The following is an 18,868-nucleotide window of genomic DNA, read 5'->3' as shown; positions in this document are numbered from 1 at the left end:
AACAATGTGTGCTGTGATTGGATGAGCGTGAGTGCCAAAACCTTTAGTTACACATCTGTTTTGAATCCTCTTACAGTATTGTGCATTGTTGCAGTGATTTAAAGGTGAAGTATGCAAAGATAACTTTTAGTAAGTCATTTTCTTTAGTCTCAAAAAGTGTAAAAACCACGGTTCTGTAGTGTTATCAAAACATTCCTCTGTTTGTTTGAGCATCCCAACTGTGAAAGCCACTGTGAACAAAGGTCACCTCAATCTAAAGTTAAATCCACACCATTAAAACATGTACATGTGAGGCAATGCAACAACACATAACAGGGTCTTGTTTGAATGGAAAATTATCCTACAGGTGCTTCGGTGACCAGGCAATGTGTCTGGGTTTGTTAATGATCCACTAATTCTGGTGCAGTTTAATGCAAACGGCTGTCCACCGACAAGCAATGGAAGGACTTTATGGTGGCCATCACAGCTGTTTATTACCTGGTACTTACGAAATCTAACATCATGCACCTGATCTGCTCTGAAACACATGCAGACACACAAACAAACTACCTCATTATTCCTCCAAGAGCCATAGGCATAGCTTGACATTAAAATTAGACTGCACAAACACATACAGTACACACACACACACACACATTCCAGTGTGGCAGCATGAGGCTGACAGTAATTGATTGCAGTAATGGAAACATGGGGTGGTGAAGGCATTAGCGTTCTATGAATGACAGTTCAAAAGGATCAGCATCAGTCGCTCTTTCTCAAACCTACCAAAACCCACAGCTTCATATCCCGCTGTGTCTCTAAAACTGGCCCTCTGTGCTATCTGCCCTCTCCCTTGCCACCTTCCCCAGCCAGTTTTAGCCCCGGATATATGCCAGTGCTTCCAGCAGCACAGTCCAAATCGATTGCACGGTCCGTTTATTACAAAAGAGCCCAATCAAGATCCCCGCAGAGGGTTACAGAACCCTAAAGAGGGCCAGTGGGAAGCGAGGGCCCTGACATGTTATTTTGACATGTTTGAGTTGAATTTGGAGTAATTGCACGGCACAGATTTGGGTTAGTAGAAGCAAAGTGCAAACAGCATGTCTGAGCTACCACACAGAGCAGGCATGGACTTGGTTATCCTAAAGCTTTTATTGGACAAGAACAAAACTAATGTGGTTTGGCAAACTCCAGATGTCAGAAACTGGGCATCCCTGCTGATGAAGGAATCCCCATGCACATTAACTCGTTCATTAACACACTCCCTGTCTGACTGCATATTCCTCGCATGTCCGGACGCTCAGGGAGCGCAATGAGGGGGAAGAAGTTGTGCACTGGCAAGAGACAAGTTTCTCTTTGTTCTGTCCAGTTTGTTTTAAATATGCATGAATGCAGGATTACATAAGTCATTCGAATTTGAAGAGCAATGACTTTGCACAAAAACAATGGAAGTTATAAATGACTTTTGGTAATCCAATAACCACCATCCTTCCATCATAATAAACAATCAGTTAATCATCATAACAGATTCCCTTAAACTACTCTGCCCTTACATGACCAGATCATTAAAATAGAACCTGAACAGCAATTATATAATCAAAGAAGTCCAGCAAAATCTGGTCCTCCAGAGGAAATACAGTGTTACACAACAGCTTCTAATACAGGTATTATTATGATTATCTTTACAATGTCAACAACTGTCTGGTACAGTAACTCTGACCGTACATGCAAAAATAAACTGGAATGGATCTTAAACAGAGCATATGATCATCAAAAGGAAGACAAAAATAATTTCCGACCTGGGGTAAAATGGGTAAATGTTTATGCAATTTGGAGATTCATTATGGTAAACTGCAACATTTGTTGCAAACTGCAGAATGGTTCTCCCATTCTTTTGCAAACAAAATGAATCTATAAAAATAGCAATTTGGAGATTAATTTGGAGATCTGCAATAATGGACAACAACTTGTGATGTACTTCCGCTCTGAAACAATGTTACCCGCTATTTCCGGTTTAATGTGTTTACATGTGCCATAGTTGCCTAGTTCCCAAAACGACACTTAAAATTAGTGTTCTGAAGAAGATTTTCATTAAAAGACTGTTTCATTAATAAGTATATCAATATATGTTGAAATGTAAATGCATAAGTAGAAGAGCTGCCAAAGACAATAAGTTATAATGTTTGAAATGAATTAAATATATGTAATGTTTAAGTTATTTATTTATTTAATTTGAAATAGTTCACCCATAAATAAAAATGATCTCATAATTTACTCACTCTCATGATATCCTAGGTGTGTATGACTTATTTTCTTCACCAGAACACATTTAAAGAAAATTAGAAAAATATCTCAGCTCAGTAGTTCATTAAAATGCAATTGGATGGTGATCCAATTTTTTAAGTTCCAAGAATCACACACAGTCAGCATAAACAACATCGATACATCATCCAGCTGGAGTCCAGCTGTTAAATTCATGTCTTCTAAAGTGACACAATCATTTTGGTGCGAAAAAGATCAATATGCAAGTACTTTTTTAACTCTAAATAATCGCTTCTGGTCATAAGCGGTATGTGTGTGACGTAATTGCTTTGGCTCATGAAACGGGTGAGAACTGATACACATGGAAGAGCAGCTCTGTTTACAAGTGAGTTGGAGGAAAGCTGTACAGAAGCTTTGTTGGTTTTGGCTTAGATCTGTATTGATCTGTTTCTATCTCACAATGGTGCATTTGTGTGATTATCCTGGATGTCTTAATCGAGAGGAGGTGAGATTACGTTCATAACATGGCAACGCAAATATGTTACACAAGAGACCACATGATCTCCACCCTCTTGTGAAGCTTACCGGAAGCATTGGATTATAGTTAAAAAGTACTTAAATATATATTTTTTGCACAAAAAGTGACTGTGACTTTAGAAGACATTAATTGAACCACTGGAGTCATATTGATGAAGTTTATGCTGACTATCTATGATTTTGGAGATTCAAATGTCTAATTACCATACACTTACTCACCTACTGAGCTGAGATATTTTTCTAGTTGTCTTCAAATATGTCCTGGTGAAGAAAGAAAGTCATAAACACTTTGGATATCATGGGGGTGAGTAAATAATGAGAACATTTTTAACCAAAGAAAAGTTATTTGCAATCGTTGTATGGTGGAATTTATCTTTGAAGCTCAACAGGTATGAAATATGATCAATGAATGAAACACATGTTAATGAGATGGCTAGACTGCTGCAGGTTATATACGTTTCATATATTATTCAGGAGCTGAGCGTAGCTACACTGGCAGCCAAAAGTTTGGAGTAATGTACAGATTTTGCTGTTCCGGAAGGAAATTGGTACTTTAATTCACCAAACTGGCATTCAACTGATCACGAAGTATACTCAGGACATTATTACTGATGTACCATCACTATTTGAAAAAAGTAATTTTTGATCAAATCTAGACAGGCCCCGTTTACATTAGCCATCACTCCAACACATTATTCTTGAGTAATCATGCTAAATTGCTAATTTGGTACTAGAAAATCACTTGGCATTATAGCAACCATATAGAAAGCTATTTGGTTTCGTTAAATGAAGCTTAACATTATCTTTGTGTTTGTTTTTGAGTTGCCACAGTATGCAATAGACTGTCATTTGTTAAGGTCAAAAATGGCAAAAAATAAATAAATAAAAAGAAACAGCTTTCTCTAGAAACTTGTCAGACAATCATTGTTTTGAGGTATGAGGGCAATACAATGCTTGAAGATTTCATACCAAGGTATACACTACAGTCTTCAAAGACAAAGGCCAACTCGATTACGATTACAACTTGATCGATTACGGCGATGGAAACAAAATTCTCTGAGTTTGACTGCCTGAAGAACTGAATGGGCCATTTTTTTTGTGTGTGTTGGTTCTGCTAGATGTTGGAGCTTGTTTTGTGGAGGAACACACCTTCGAGACAATTAAGTGGATGAATCTACACGTTGTTTGTGTTTATTCTGCTTATGGGCTGGAGTTTGTTTTATAGTTTATCTTCTGTTGTGCAATTCTGTATTACAAATTTTTGTATAGAAACACTGGACTTGAGCAATTTGATGGCAAAGTTGTCACGGGGGCTCTTGTAGGCATACTCTCTCAGTTTAGAGGGATGGACGCTGGTTGCGGTCATACGCAGGGTTAATGCGCACGTTTTTTAATTTTTTTTTCTGTTCTGGGGTTTGTTTGTTGGACTAATGGAGAATGTGGTCTTTATCATTTTAGTTTTCACAAACAATCAAAATTCTCTTACATGTCAAAATGTCAAATGTTAACATGAGTGGACTGTCTGTCTCCACGTGGAATGTGAATGGGTAGGGCATCCACATAAAAAGAAAGAAGGTTATTTATTTTCTTAAGTGTAAGAAATATGATATTGTGTTTCTTCAAGAAATGCATCTTTCCCCACAGGAAGCTGAAAAATTAGGGAAGAAATGAGGTGGACATGTTTACTTTAGTGCTGGATCGAGTAAGAGCAGGAGAGTCATTACAATGCTAAGTAAACATCTACAATTCAAATTTCTCAAACAGATTAAAGATAAATTCGAAAGAGTCATTATTGTTTAGTAAAGACATTATTGTTTTAGCTGAAATTCAGGGCAAAGTTTGATTTTGGCTTATATTTAGCACCTAATGCTGATGATCAGGGCTTTTTTATTGTTCTTGAAGGGATGTTGCAAGATTGTTTAATAATTTTGTCCAAAATTTTGGGATTCACAGATCTCAGTTCAATAGGTATTTACAGCTGTGCCACCTGCTCTGTATTGTTTTTGGGAGTGGCATTCACCCCCCTAAAGCAGGAGATACTCTGGGAGAGATGATTATTGCTTTTGGAAAAGGTCATGAGGCATCAGTGTATTACTCCCTGTTAATTCAGAGTCTGGGGGACAGAGCTTCAACTTCTCTGAAGAGATTGTGGGAGAAGGATTTAAGCTTGGTGTTGGAGGAGGGAGTGTGGGCTAGAATTCTAAAAAATGTCAAGTCTTAATTTAGAGATGCAAGGGTTCGCCTTATGCAGGTCTTAAAGACACACCCACCTGCTGGCGATGTCAATCGGAGGATGGAGACACAACCCATGTTATTTGGGGGTGCTTGAAATAAGAGAGGGGGACATCTACAGGGAGATAACATTAACCTTCCCAATCATCTATAAATATAATGAAGCCCACCTGCCCACAACGCTCGAAAATCAATTAACTCAGACAAATTTTCTGGGAATAAAATACCCAAATACTTAATGCCCTGTTTGGGCCACTGGAAGGCACCTGGCTGAAAAGACGGTATCAGGCAGTATGCTGTCAGAGCCAAAGCTTTAGATTTAGACCAATTGACTCTGTATCGAGAGTAAAATAATCTGAAATTAATCAATTTGTTTGTACCGCCGCTACCGGGTGTCTATAAAGAACTTAATCCATCCAATAAACATACTTCCAAAGTTCTGTAGCATGAAATCTAAAAACTCTGCGGCAAAGCCATCTGGCCCCAGAGCCTTGCCTGTAGGCAAGGCCTTAATTACCACTCCAAGCACCTCCAAGATTATCTCAGAATCAAGAGAATTGTTTTGCTCAGTCGTTAGTTTAGGGGGTTCTAAAAGTTCAACAAAACGTTGAATATCTTCATCAGTAGACGAAGACGTGGAACTGTAGAGATAAAGATAGAATTCTTTAAAAGCATTATTAATAATTTTTCACATTATTAATGTCCTGACTATACATTGTGATCAGTTCAATGCCAATTTGGTGAAAAGTACCAACATCTTTCCATAAGAGCAAAATCTGTACATTATTCCAAATTTTAGTTGCCAGTGTACATTTGGAAAGGAGAAAAATATACATTTGAGATGTAATGTAAGCTCCAAACATGGCTTATTGTTTTAAAAAACTGACAGCCCTAAAAATAAGAAATAATCTGCCTTCCCATGATTAAATCTCTGCATGTAGGAACGCTGAACACTGAAACTGGAAAAGCTATGTAGAACGTGGAAGCAGTTGTGCAAGTAGTCTATTGTTGCAGGATCTTCATCTTATTTTGCAAATATTTAGTCTACAATATAAATATGTGAATTCATATTGTATGAAAACAATCCATAAGGTTCATGATAGTATATGTACAGTGTAGAAAAGACACTCACATTCCTCTTCAGGCTTGCATTGGACCTCTAGATCAAGGGTGGAAAGGCAGAGTTTATTGCCATCCTGGGTGGCCAACTGTTTTGGCGGGTTTTTCATGGAATTGCCTACACTCAGTCTCCGACCAACAGTGGTCACCTGCCTGTAGAACTGTTTGCCTGTGATCTTATGGTCAAAGCCCAGCCAGCTGAACTTGATCTTTACACTGGTGGAGAGAATTAGTGAAGGTTGAGGTGCATCATAACAGAACCTTCAATAAATGGACAAAGCAAACCAAATAAATGGAATTCTACTATTATACATATTTATTCCTATAATGCTAGTTCTTACTACCGGTAGTTAGGGACCAATAGATGTCAGGGCAACACATCATCTTTGGTCTCACTGACCAAAAGGTCTCAGGTCTCAATGAACCCGGTATACAGACGAAATTACATACGTGTAGTCCATGTCCTCAGGTCCTGGGAATGGCTCGAGTGGCCAGTTAAAGAAGCAGTTGATGAAGACCAGGCCGGCACAGCTAGCCCACACAAGCAGTATGGTGATGAAGGCAACACCGAGGTCATAGATCACCTGAACAACAGTCAACAGTCATCATTATCCAATGATTTAAGCTCAGCCTAAAAATAAGTCCAACCTGAGGTTGAGCTTTACCTTTATTCCTGGGAATGTGACAGCAGATGAGGCATATGAGCCAATCATGAGTGCAATGAATGTAGAACGAAGGTCACCAAACATGTTGGGAAGCTGAGAAAGAGATGGACAGGTGGTATCAAAAACTCACCACTTTTCAAGTGCATATTAACAAAAATATGACTATTTACAGGGTTCTAATGAATTGCTATTACTTTTACATGACCTATTCCAATATTCATGTTTACTGGAAAAGGATTTTCAAGCCAAGATGAGCATAACTAGAAAATGTATATTCACTGTAGAAATTTAAATAACTTTTATAGACTTCCATGACAGTGCAAACCCTGTTTATTAAGTGTCAAATTTGTGGCATTAAGGTTAAGAAGCCCACCGGCCACGTTTCATGACTATAAAAAGCTAAATATTCATCCATATTTTAATCGAGATGTATGTCATATGCAGAAATATAAACATATATCCTCCCGTTTCAGGACAACAAGTTTTAATTGTGACAAAACATGTCAGATATAGAAAAGAGTATGAAAGTAAACATTACTCCAGAGTAACAGTGATATTCTCTGGAGGGAGCAACATGTAAGTTGGGTTAAATCATTTGAAAAGGCAACTGCTTGCCATGAATATTTTTAGCAGTGAGAGAAAGTGTAAGGGGCACTGGAGAATGCTTGCATAATGCTGTTTCCTTTTAACGAGGCAGAGTACGGGCTGTTCTTAACTGCACTGTCAGGGTAAACAACGGTCAGGAGCCACAAAAAAAAAACACAATGGAGGGAAGGGAACACCACGATTAGAACAGTGGAGATTATTAGATAGACAGAAAATTAGTAAAGCGAGAAATAGAGTATTCCTTATGTTACATAGAATACAACAGATGTCTATTAACTTTTAAAAACACTTATATGAATAATGTTCTATTCATAACTAATGCATTATGAACAAAGAATGAACACTGCTGTTTAACAATAAAAAATATTAGTAAATGTTAATTTATAAATAAATTATTGTTCTTTTTTAGTTCATGTTAGTTCATAATCCATTAACTGATGTTAACATCAACAATTTTTTTATGTTAAAAAGGTATTAGTATATGTTGAAATTAACATGAATTAAATGTTCTACAGTACTGGTCCTTGTTTGTTCATGTTAAATAATGTAGTTAAAGTAATTGTTCACTAAACATTTTTAATTCTGTCATAATGTACTCACCCTCATACCATCCCAGATGTTTATGACTGTCTTTATTTAGCAGAACACAAATAAAGATTTTTAGTAGGATATCTCAACTCTGTAGTTCCATACAATGCAAGTGAATGGGTGCCAAAATGTTGACGCTCCAAAAAGCACATAAAGGCATCATATAAGTAATCTATATGACTCCAGTGTTTAAATCCATGTATTCTGAAGTGATATGATAGGTATGGGTGAGAAACACTGGAGTCACTTGGAGATTACTTTTATGCTGATTTATGTGATTTTTGGAACTTCAAAATTTCAGCACCCTTTCACTTGCATTGTATGAACCTACAGAGCTTAAATATTCTTCTAAAAAGGTCAGCAGATGAAAGAAACTCATACACATCTGGGATGGTTCATAAGAGTGTGTAAATTATGAGAAAATGTAATTTTTGTATGAAAAATTCCATTTAATAATGATAAGAAAATGCAACCCGTAACGTGTTACCATTCAAATGTATATGAATGCATAAGGGAAAGTGTATGTGACTGTCATCGTTTCCTCACGTTTTTCAGCATTTTAAATAACAGTAAATATTTGCATTCACTAGTTCATTTTAAATCATCCTTTTCATTTTTAAAGTACAAATATTCCATGTGCATGTTGTCTCTCAATAAATATGGTCATAAACTGCATGCATAACAATTATAAAAGAATTAGTAAAATGCTGTTTAAAATAGTTTTAGATGGAGTATAACTTTTTATTTTATTTTGTTTTATTTTATAGCAAGTCACACAGCAGGTCAAATCAGCTACCCAAAAGTAGTTTTATTTTTTATTTTTCTATATATCGTTATTTATTTGCCATTATTGGCACCTTTTTTCCTTAAGCTGAAACAGGGTGTGACATTGTTCCAATATATACTGTTTTTAATATTTTCTAGGTATGTTCATTTTTAAAAATATGTAATTTTTGCTACACCAGATAGCAGCGCCTTCAAATTGCATTTCCTCCAGAACTCGCATTTCAACATCAACACAGATTTTCCAAGAATTCTCCGGACATCATCCACTTAAAGGCAGGAATGAAGGAAGGCTCTCCATTGGAACCCAAACCTGATGTCATTCACTGCCTCTAATTAGAGCAAAGGTCATCGCAGAGCTGAAACATCCCAGATGCAACTTCAATAACTCTTTTACACACCCAAAAGTTCCAAGGTGGCATTGTGCCTGTGGCTCAAGAGGCTGTATAGAAACCGCTTTGGCTAATAGATTGTGGAACCAGGCCAGCAACAGAACAGAGCTCCACATGACGTAGGCCTGTCAGACGGAGAGTTATGGCTTTTTCAGGGAGTTGAGCAAAATGTGAAATACACAGTTTAAACAACACTGGTTTCTTCTGCTTTCTCAGACAGATCACCAGACAATGGTGGTCATGTGATCTCATGGACAAAGAGAGACCGCAACAAAGGCTCTTTTACCAGCATTACACTCATCGTAATCTATTACATTATATTATAATGCTAGCCCCTTCCTTGTTCTGCTTGTGCTACAATGCACTTGACCAGTGGTGATAAAACATAAAAAATTAAAGGAATAATTTACCCAAAAATGAAAATTCTCTTTTCATTTACTCACCCTCATGCCATCCCAGAAATGTATGACTTTCTTTATTTTGTAGAACACAAACAAAGATTTTTAGAAGAATATCTCAGCTCTGCAGGTCATTTCAAACAAGTGAATGGTGGACAGACCAGCACCAAAGAGCAGATCAAGGCAACATTAAATTAATCCATACAACTCATTGGCTTCTGAAGTGATCCAGTCGGTTTTGGGTGAGAACAGACCAAAATATAACTACTTTTTCACTGTACATCTTGCCATTGCAATCTTTGGGCATTATCATGATTTTAAGCTCACTTCATAAGACATTAAATAACCCACTGGAGTCAAATGGATTACTTTTATGCTGCCTTTATCTGCCTTTTTGAGCTTTAAAAGGTCTGAACATCATTCACTTGCATTGTATGGACCTACAAAGTTGAGATATTCTTCTAAAAGTGTTTGTTTGTCTTCTGCAGAAGAGAGTCATACACATCTGGTGATGGCAAGAAAGTGAGTAAATTATAATTTTTGGATTAACTAACCCTTTGTAAGTCTCCGAGGCAAGTGAAATTGTCTGGACAAAATCCACATCTTTGACAATATTTGGGTCAAAAAGATCAGGGGAATCCACAGAGACAAAACAGTCCTAAACTCACGGCCACTGGAACAGAGAGAACACACTATCACTCTCTATAGATATGGAAAACCATATGACAGTATTAAAACTTTAACAGATACAGGCAGAGACTATCTACGGTTAAACCTATCAGATATATTATTTTAAACAAGATCAGATCTGGCCTTTATTATTTTTTTTATTTTTACATTTTATCCCCTTAGTCTCCCAATTGAAATGCCAAATTCCCACAACATAGTAGGTCCTCGCGGTGGCACGGTTACTCACGTCAATCTGGGTGGTGGAGGACAGTAAATCCGCGCATCTTATCACGTGCCTCGCTGTGCATGACACCGCAGACACGAACACCATGTGGTCACACTACTCTCCGCGATCCACGTACAACTTACCACACGCCCCATTGAAAGCGAGAACCACTAATCGCAACCACAAAGAGGTTACCCCATGTGAATCAACCCTCCCTAGCAACAGGGCCAATTTGGTTGCTTAGGAGACCTGGCTGGAGTCATGCCCTGGATTCGAATTCACAACTCCAGGGGTAGTCAGTGTCAAAAACTTGTTGAGGTACCCAGGCCCCCCAGATCTGGCCTTTTAAGATATTGAGGGAATTTGATTGATTTCATATGTATCTTTAGATCAATACTGGGAAAAGTGCTTTACAGTTAAACTGAACTGAATTGAAATGAATCAATATCCACTAAAGTTACTGGCTGTAAATTAATACTTGATTGATTTTTTTGATACAAAGAAAATTTAGCTGCTGTGCACCACTCTCCCAAAAACACAAGTCAAAATGTATGTATGTGTGTTTTTTTTTTTTTTTTTGGGAAAACAATTCAATGAAGGCTTTAATGAAGAATCATAACCATAATCGATATGAATTTGTTGCTTACTCGTCCCTGTTTGTGCAACACATGACCGCAGAAAGCTGTCAAATCCTTTTTCCAGCTGTATCGGTGAGGAAGGAGGGTGAATCATTGTATATGGGGTGGGGGAAGGGGAGATGAAGTGGCAAATTCATAGATGATACCACAAGAGAACAACAAAGATAGAGGAAATGAACATAGGGAGAGAGAGAAGTGAAAGACAAACTTGCAAGCCTGTGAAAGCTAGTAATGGCTGGCCAGATCCTGACAAAGAGAGTTCCGGTAATGACAGGACAAGGATAGCTGTATATCAGTATATTCATGCTATTTAACACTCACACTATCATTATTAATTTACAATTTAACTGGGGCACTTGGATGTTTAATTATACAAATAAATACAATTACACCTCTTTGAGCCAGACTCAAACGGAATACACCAAAATGACCTTCAAAACATACATCACATACATTTTTTGGTGTGAATGGCAGGAAAAGCATATCTCTGACAAACATGGCATGTCTGCTCACAGAGTTATTTTAGGCTGGTAATATTTTGTTAAAGGAATATTCCAGGATCAGTTCAAGTTAAGCTCAATCGACAGCATTTGTGGCATAATGTTGATTACCACAAAAATACATTTAGACTCATCCCTCCTTTTCTATAAAATAAGCAAAACTCGAGGTTACTTTGAGGCACTAATACACTGGAAGTGAATGGGGTCCATTTATGTAGGGTTTAATGAGATTAGGGTGTTACGTCGTCATAAAAGCAAAGTTGTAAAATTTAAAAATCATGTTAACATGCATATTGTTTACATCTTGTGTGCTTTTTTTGAAGAAAAGGAGGGACAAGTTGAAATGATGTTTTGTGGTAATCAACATTATGGCACTAATGATTGGAAATAACATGCATTTAACCTGCAATATCCCTTTAATTCCAAACTCCATCTCTGCAATAATCCTTATTTTCGAATAATTTTTTTCATCACATGACTCTGCATCCTGAAGAAATGGATTTCAAATGGTCGAAAGCCCCAATGTACCAAAAAATAACATTAGTAAATCAATGTGGATGTTTGAGAAATGTCCGAGTTCATATTGAAATCACTGACTTGATTGCAGACTTTGGAATGTTTGAAAATCTGAGCTTTGTTCAGTAGATGTGACTCTCCATTTCTCTCCACTTAATCTCATCACTGTCAATAAGAAACTATTAAAATATTTAAGAGATATCATTTGTCTTTCATGGCAGTGCTTGTGTACAGGTATGAGATTAATGTGTGCTGGTGTTTGCGAGAAATTGCGAGGGATGTGGTTGTGTTCAGAAAGACTTATGGAGATGATTACTTGACACAGAACCAGTAGGATGACATATAGAGAGAGCGAGACAGAACTAAAAAAGGGAAAGGAAAAGAGCAGGAGGAATGGACAGATGAGGGATTGAGGTCATACAATGAATCAGAGGCTGGGAGGCTGGTGAAGGAGGGAGTTGGGGATAATCCAAGCATTAGAAAGAGAGATGAGTCAGAGTCAGTTTACTGGGAAAATATTAGAGGTGTGTTCAGAGGAAACACAAGCTCTGAAGCTCTTGCTTATTGCAGCAGGTCCATAAACTGCTGTGTGCGCAGACAAAGAGAGAGAACGAGAGACATAGAGACAGAAAGAAAACTAACAGGTAGAACCTTGCGGAAATTTGGCAACTTCAGTGCCACATCAATAACCTCTAGGGTATGTTCATTTAATTGCGAGACTTGGTTTGTTTAGAAGTTCGTAGTTTAACTTCAAGTCTATATACTAGATTTTTTTTAAAAATGTAAGCGGTGCTTGTCTCGGCGGCACTTGCCGCCCCAATGCTAGGGACTTGAGGGTGGTTGCAAGGGCATTGCTATGCAGTTGCTAGGGTGTTCTGGGTTGTTACTAGGCTTATTGCTTACTGTACAAAGTTAAAAAGAGTCCTAGATCTCTACAGTGGCATCCCAATTCACATACTTTTTGGCACTATTCCATGACATTTAGTAGTGCAAGTAGGGCTGGGTATCGAGTTCGATACATTTTAGGCACCGACCGAATTGCCTCTAAAAAAATATCGAGTATCGGTAAATGTTTTGTCGTTTGGTACCAAATTTCGATACCTAAGGGGTTAATCTCGTCAACGTCAGTGATAAGCATATAGCATGCTAGATGTGCCCAAATCTAAAAGTGCCAGTGATTGACTGCATTTAGGCATCAATGGAAAAACACTAGTTTATGCCGGTTACGCCCAGAGATCAGGTGACGGCTCACACGTGAGGATGTAGTGTGTATGCGCCCCAACATCCATAGATGTAAAAGATGTGGAAAAGATCAAAAGTGTGGCTACATTTCATCAGGTTCGATGCCAACAGCGCTTCCAAGATAATTGCTGCCAAGACCGGCAACACGACAAAGCTGATGAAGCAATTGACAGTGCACAGAATAAACTTAAGAGCAGAAAGTTGCTCCGTCTTTGACTACAAGAAGACTGAGCCGGTGCAGTCATCCTCTCAGCGCCCTGCCACAGAGCTTCCTTGAACATGCCCACCACGAGTCCTTTTAGATATTGTTTGGATGTATGGCTGTAGAGAGCTAGCTAAATTGATGCTAAAAATGGTTTAAGGTTGATAGTAACTGATCAAGTTTAACTCACATTAAACTAGTTATTTTGCTAAACCGTACTAATCCTTAGGGTTGGCTGAATTAACAGTTTAGCTTTCTTATTTTTTTTTCCCCTCTTCACATAAATGTTATAGCCTCTGCCCCTGCCAACCCTGGCATGAGGAGACCAGAAGGTTCAGGAGATGAGTCTTTGAGTCTGTAAAAAAAGTCAACAAACTGAAAAAGGTTTTGAAGTAATGTTTGTAATCTTGTTAAAACGGATATCGGAAAAAGTTTTGTTTAGGAAACTGTATCGAAATGTTTTGAACGATACACAGCCCTAAGGGTAAGTAGTATGTTCAGACTAAAAACATAATGAGAAGAAGAGTACTATGAGTACCCAGATGATGCATTTCTTCAACCGAAATAACGGACTGTGAAATGTTGGACACTTCATGCACTCAATGAACATGGCTAGTCCTATGTAGTGAAAGGGACAGGGTTAGCTGGCTGCAATGGTGGCCTGACAAAACATTTTAATTAAAGGTTAATATGGCAACTAGCGAAACTTCTGTGAAGACAGCACCTTGCAAATGCTTTACCATCACCCATCGCTGTTTGAATATGTACACAGTTTTGGGGAGTAACAGAATACATGTAACGGGATTACATATTTAAAATACTAAATATAAGTAACTGTATTCCAGTACAGTTACAATTTAAATCATTGGTAATTAGGATATAGTTACATTCAAAAACTATTTTGATTATTGAAGAGATTACTTTGCATTTTATTGTCATTTGTTAAATGTAATATTTAGCCCTTTCAGAAGGACAACATTTATACACATAAATGATACAATCCAAAGTGCATTTAAACAGTGGTGAAACACTTTTTTGATGTGCTACATTCATACAAGCAGACAGAGAAGTAAGCACAAGAAATAGAAATAAACCTTGTGTAAATTGTCAGCTTTAAGTTACGCTAAAATGCTATTTCTAGCCATTTTATATGCACGTTACCAGGCACGATCATATTGTTTTATTAAGAAAATTCACATTGGATCATAATTTCTTTTTTTCTAGTAAGACCTTTGATATTAGGGCAAAAATCATAATCTTGATAATATTTTTTGTATTGTTTTCCTGTAAAACTATCTTAAAATCCTTAAAAAAAATACATTTGATTGATCTTGTTTTAGAAACAACACTACATAAGATATTTAGGTTTTTCAGAGAATGTATTTAACATTGTTTTTAACATGTGTATTTTGTCTGACTGTACTGACAGAGTTTTTATAGTCAAAACAAGTGAAAAAATCAACCAGTGCTGAAGAAGTAATCCAAAGTATTTAGAATACATTACTGATCTTGAGTAATCTAACGGAATATGTTACAAATTACATTTTACAGCATGTATTCTGTAATCTGTAGTGGAATACATTTCAAAAGTAACCCTCCCAACTCTGTATGTTATTTGTAATTTAAGTGTTGGACTGAAGTTGGCTAACACTCTAAAGCTAACAGCAACACGTTACATGCATTTGAAACGTCACTTCTGCCCGTTGAAAACGGCGAATGCTTCCATGTAGTAAAAAACATTAGATCTATAAGGGACAATACGACACTTTGAAAATTCATACACTTGATGGCTGAGAGGATAGTGTGTAGTGCGTCATTTGGGACACAGCTTACAGGTTTCTAGTCAAGTCTGATCATTTTCAAAAGTAATATCAGACATCTCCTAAACAAGCCGAATGATTAAAGGTATTTGAGGTATTATATACCGTATGTCCGTAGCCAAGCAGTGTAAGACGAGTTACACGCTGAAGTTGAGGATTAGTGGGGGTCTGTTCAAATGAGCAATGTTCAAATGCCCAAGCAAGAAACAATAAATCTAATAACATCTAATCTAACATATAATAAAGCTGTTGAGTGTTGCACCCAAAAAACAGATGCCAGACAGAAAGAACTAAACTTATGAATCCCAAGTTCAAACCTCTCACAGCAGTGTAAAACACACAGTTACAGAGAACAGTTGGGAAAAGGTTATAAGAACACAACAGCTGAGATAACAGTTCCGTATTGTTCCGCAGTGCACTTTTGCATGCCAGTTCTCTCTCTTACACACACATACACACTCTCTCTCTTTCTTACTGTGTTACACATATGGAGCTAGTAAACACAGGGTTGCCCTGACATGCTGAGGCATGTTGCAAAGGTAGTAAATGAATTTGAGATTGATAACAACAACACAAATTGAGAAACTGGTTGTGTTTTGGCTAAGCCAATCTGGGGACCCCGGTGAGGTTTTGTGTGACCTCAGAGAGGCGTGCAGAAATAAGAAACAACCACCCTTCAGCTTCCTGTTTACTTCAATCGAGCCTGTCTGCTCTCTTTTATCTACAGTTGAAGAAGTTAAACAGTATGAACCCAATGAACTCCTTTCATGAACGCCTTTATCACTACTATTGTAATGCTAATGTAATGATGATGTAGTGAGCTGCCTGCAGACGACTCCAATAGAGTTTTATGTTGGCACGTTGCAAAGCTAACAAAGCAATACTCTAATAAATAATAAATATTAAAATGCATTGCACTCACAAATAATGAGTAAACAGTAAATGTGCAAACAATTCAATTAATGAAGTGCCCACTAAATGTAAACCAATTATTTCAGGTGTTTTTTTTTACATTTTACACACTGTACTAACTTTTTTAGAAGAGGTTTGTATTATTAGAATTTGAATAAATGCTTATATTGATGAATATGTACTTTACATTTAATAAAGTTAATTTGTTAAAACATACATTATTAATATGAATATCTCAATAAATCAGAATTTGCATCAATAATTATATTGATTAATATATTAGGTATAGTTAATCAAGTTAATTCGTTAAAACATGAATTATCTTGTCTTTGCAATGTTTTCAAATAAATACATACAGGTAAAAGGTATTTAAAAATCATAAATGTTTGTTTTGAAATATACTGTAAGTATATTTTATACTAATATTATTTTATTATAATATCTTTTAATTAATATAACACTTTTCAATGAAAGTGCTCAATGAGGACCAAGACATTTAAGACATTGCAGACATTCCAGCATAATTGTCTGTAAAGATGCTTTGAAACAATTTGTATTGTGAAAAGTGCTATACAAATATAAATGACTATCTGAATTAATATATATATATATATATATATATATATATATATATATATATATATATTTAAAGGCATTTAATAATAAAAAAGTATCTTATAATTATGCTGCCAGCCTTTTGGTATAGCTTTTGGGCATGTGTCAAAGATGTCTTAAAATGTTGTCTAGGTTGCAAACCACTACGTTTTGGTACAAAAATATTATTTAAATTATTTGTACGTTTTTGGCAAAAGAATAATTTCTATGTCAGTGCCCTGCAATTCCTAGTGTGGGCTGCAAGAACTGTTGGGAATCCAGCTTAGAAAAATGTCTATCTGACAATAAATATATATTGATGAAGCTTATTTTGTAGCAGAATGCTGCTGCACAATTCAGCTACATTGAAATCAAAGGGCATGTGAGATTGTGCTATTGCCTTTGCGCAAAAGATTGTCCTCACCATGGAGCCTTTAAGCACAGCAAATCTGATATCAGGCCTGTGATGCGATTAAGACTTTAGGACTTACTGTGAGCGAGGTGAATGTCATGCACATGCCTCCAAACCCATTCAGCGCCAGGGCGAAGAAGATCAGGATGGAGAGATCTGCGAAAGAAACAGACATTAAAGTCAATCAAAGCAAGCTAAGGACAGTATAAACAGCAATGGTGGACTAGGGTGAATGTGTATACATACTTCTAGGGTCGCTGGCTCCATATGCAATCAGGATGCAGGAGAAGGCAAAGGAGGCACTACAAAGAGATGATTTTATTTTACTGCTATTATGCATCAAGTATTGTACATTTTAACTTGTAAACAATACTATGGAAAACTGGAGTACATTTTGTATGCAGTGTATTCAAAAAACATCCTTCCTCCTACCTTCCAAGCAGTCGTAAATTGCGTGGGCCGTACTTGTCCATTATGATGCCGAGGGGCAGTGTGATGGCACTGAGGAGGAAGGAGCCGATGGTGAAGGCCAGGTTCAGCATCTCATCTTGCTCTTTACAGATGGTCCAGCCATTCATCTGAAGGAACTCCTCCTCACCTGAAGGGTTTGTTGTCGTACCATTGTCTGACACATTCTGCTCTGTACTGTTACCTGGAGGAATAAAGAGAGTAGAACCCCAAATATAATCATCTGCTGACCAGGTTTACAGACATGATGTAGGCCACGAATAATCAAAAGCAAATATGCTGCAAGGTACAATGACAACAGAAGAAAGTCAAAGACCATCGAAAGTGTTCATTAAAGGGCTCAACTTATCATTTTAGGTTATTTAGGGATTTTTATGAACTGTAGAATAATATGCACACAGATAATATTGAAGATTGCTAATATGAACTTGTTGTCAACATAGTTTATTTGAACATTGCTGAATGCCACACTTTCACATGTAAAACCCTATGGACCAATTTGCGATCTGACTTCAAGGAAAACACTTATGACACTCTGGGCAGTGAAACCGGAAACGGCTTTGTGAGATAGACTGGCCTCCACCAGTTCTTTCTCCAGGGTCAAATAAACAGGCAGAAAGAGACAATAAACAACTAGCAGAAATAGCCAGAGTCTATCCGACACCAAAAAGTTCAGCCTCCTAAATCCAACACCTTCCTACAAACACCATTGTGAGCTGCTGATTAAAAATTAGCTTAAAAGGTGCACTCAGTAATATTTTCCCCATTAAAAAGTCGAAAAGTTCTTAAGAAATGAACAGTCATTTTGAAACAGAAGTATAACATCATGACCACTGACATGAGATGAAGACTCATGTCAGTAACCTTAAAAAAGCTATTTTATTCAACATGGAGAGGGTCCCCACATGGAGGCTGCCATGTTATGATTACATGACCAGCTGAATATTACCAAAGTCCCTTTCAAGGTAAGTCAGTCCACTTGGTGGCCATCTTTGGAACACACTTGGGCAGGCTGGGTAGCTATTTTTAAGCAAGCAGCATACAATTACAGCTCCAATCTTCTTGAATGGGGAAAGACCGAAATCTACAAAATGGTTCGTCAATATTA

At 37.1% G+C, this 18,868-nt stretch overlaps 1 protein-coding gene across 3 annotated transcripts in view; it reads right to left on the bottom strand.

Moving 5' to 3' along the window:
• LOC127631833 (large neutral amino acids transporter small subunit 4-like) overlaps nt 1–18,868 on the bottom strand; it is a 31,860-nt gene that overhangs the window by 7,780 nt on the left and 5,212 nt on the right. For all 3 annotated transcript variants that reach the window (XM_052110202.1, XM_052110201.1, XM_052110203.1), the window contains exons 3-8: nt 17,725–17,944; nt 17,539–17,594; nt 17,372–17,448; nt 6,795–6,887; nt 6,580–6,713; nt 6,143–6,345 (exon numbers count right to left, since the gene is read on the bottom strand). In XM_052110202.1, coding sequence (XP_051966162.1) covers nt 6,143–6,345; nt 6,580–6,713; nt 6,795–6,887; nt 17,372–17,448; nt 17,539–17,594; nt 17,725–17,944 — 783 coding nt within the window. The remainder of the gene's footprint in view (nt 1–6,142; nt 6,346–6,579; nt 6,714–6,794; nt 6,888–17,371; nt 17,449–17,538; nt 17,595–17,724; nt 17,945–18,868) is intronic.

This window comes from Xyrauchen texanus, chromosome 38 (assembly GCF_025860055.1).
Source record: "Xyrauchen texanus isolate HMW12.3.18 chromosome 38, RBS_HiC_50CHRs, whole genome shotgun sequence".
Classification (NCBI taxonomy): Eukaryota; Metazoa; Chordata; class Actinopteri; order Cypriniformes; family Catostomidae; genus Xyrauchen; species Xyrauchen texanus.
The sequence above is the reverse complement of the archived record's forward strand: the minus strand, read 5'-3'. Positions and strand labels throughout refer to the sequence as shown.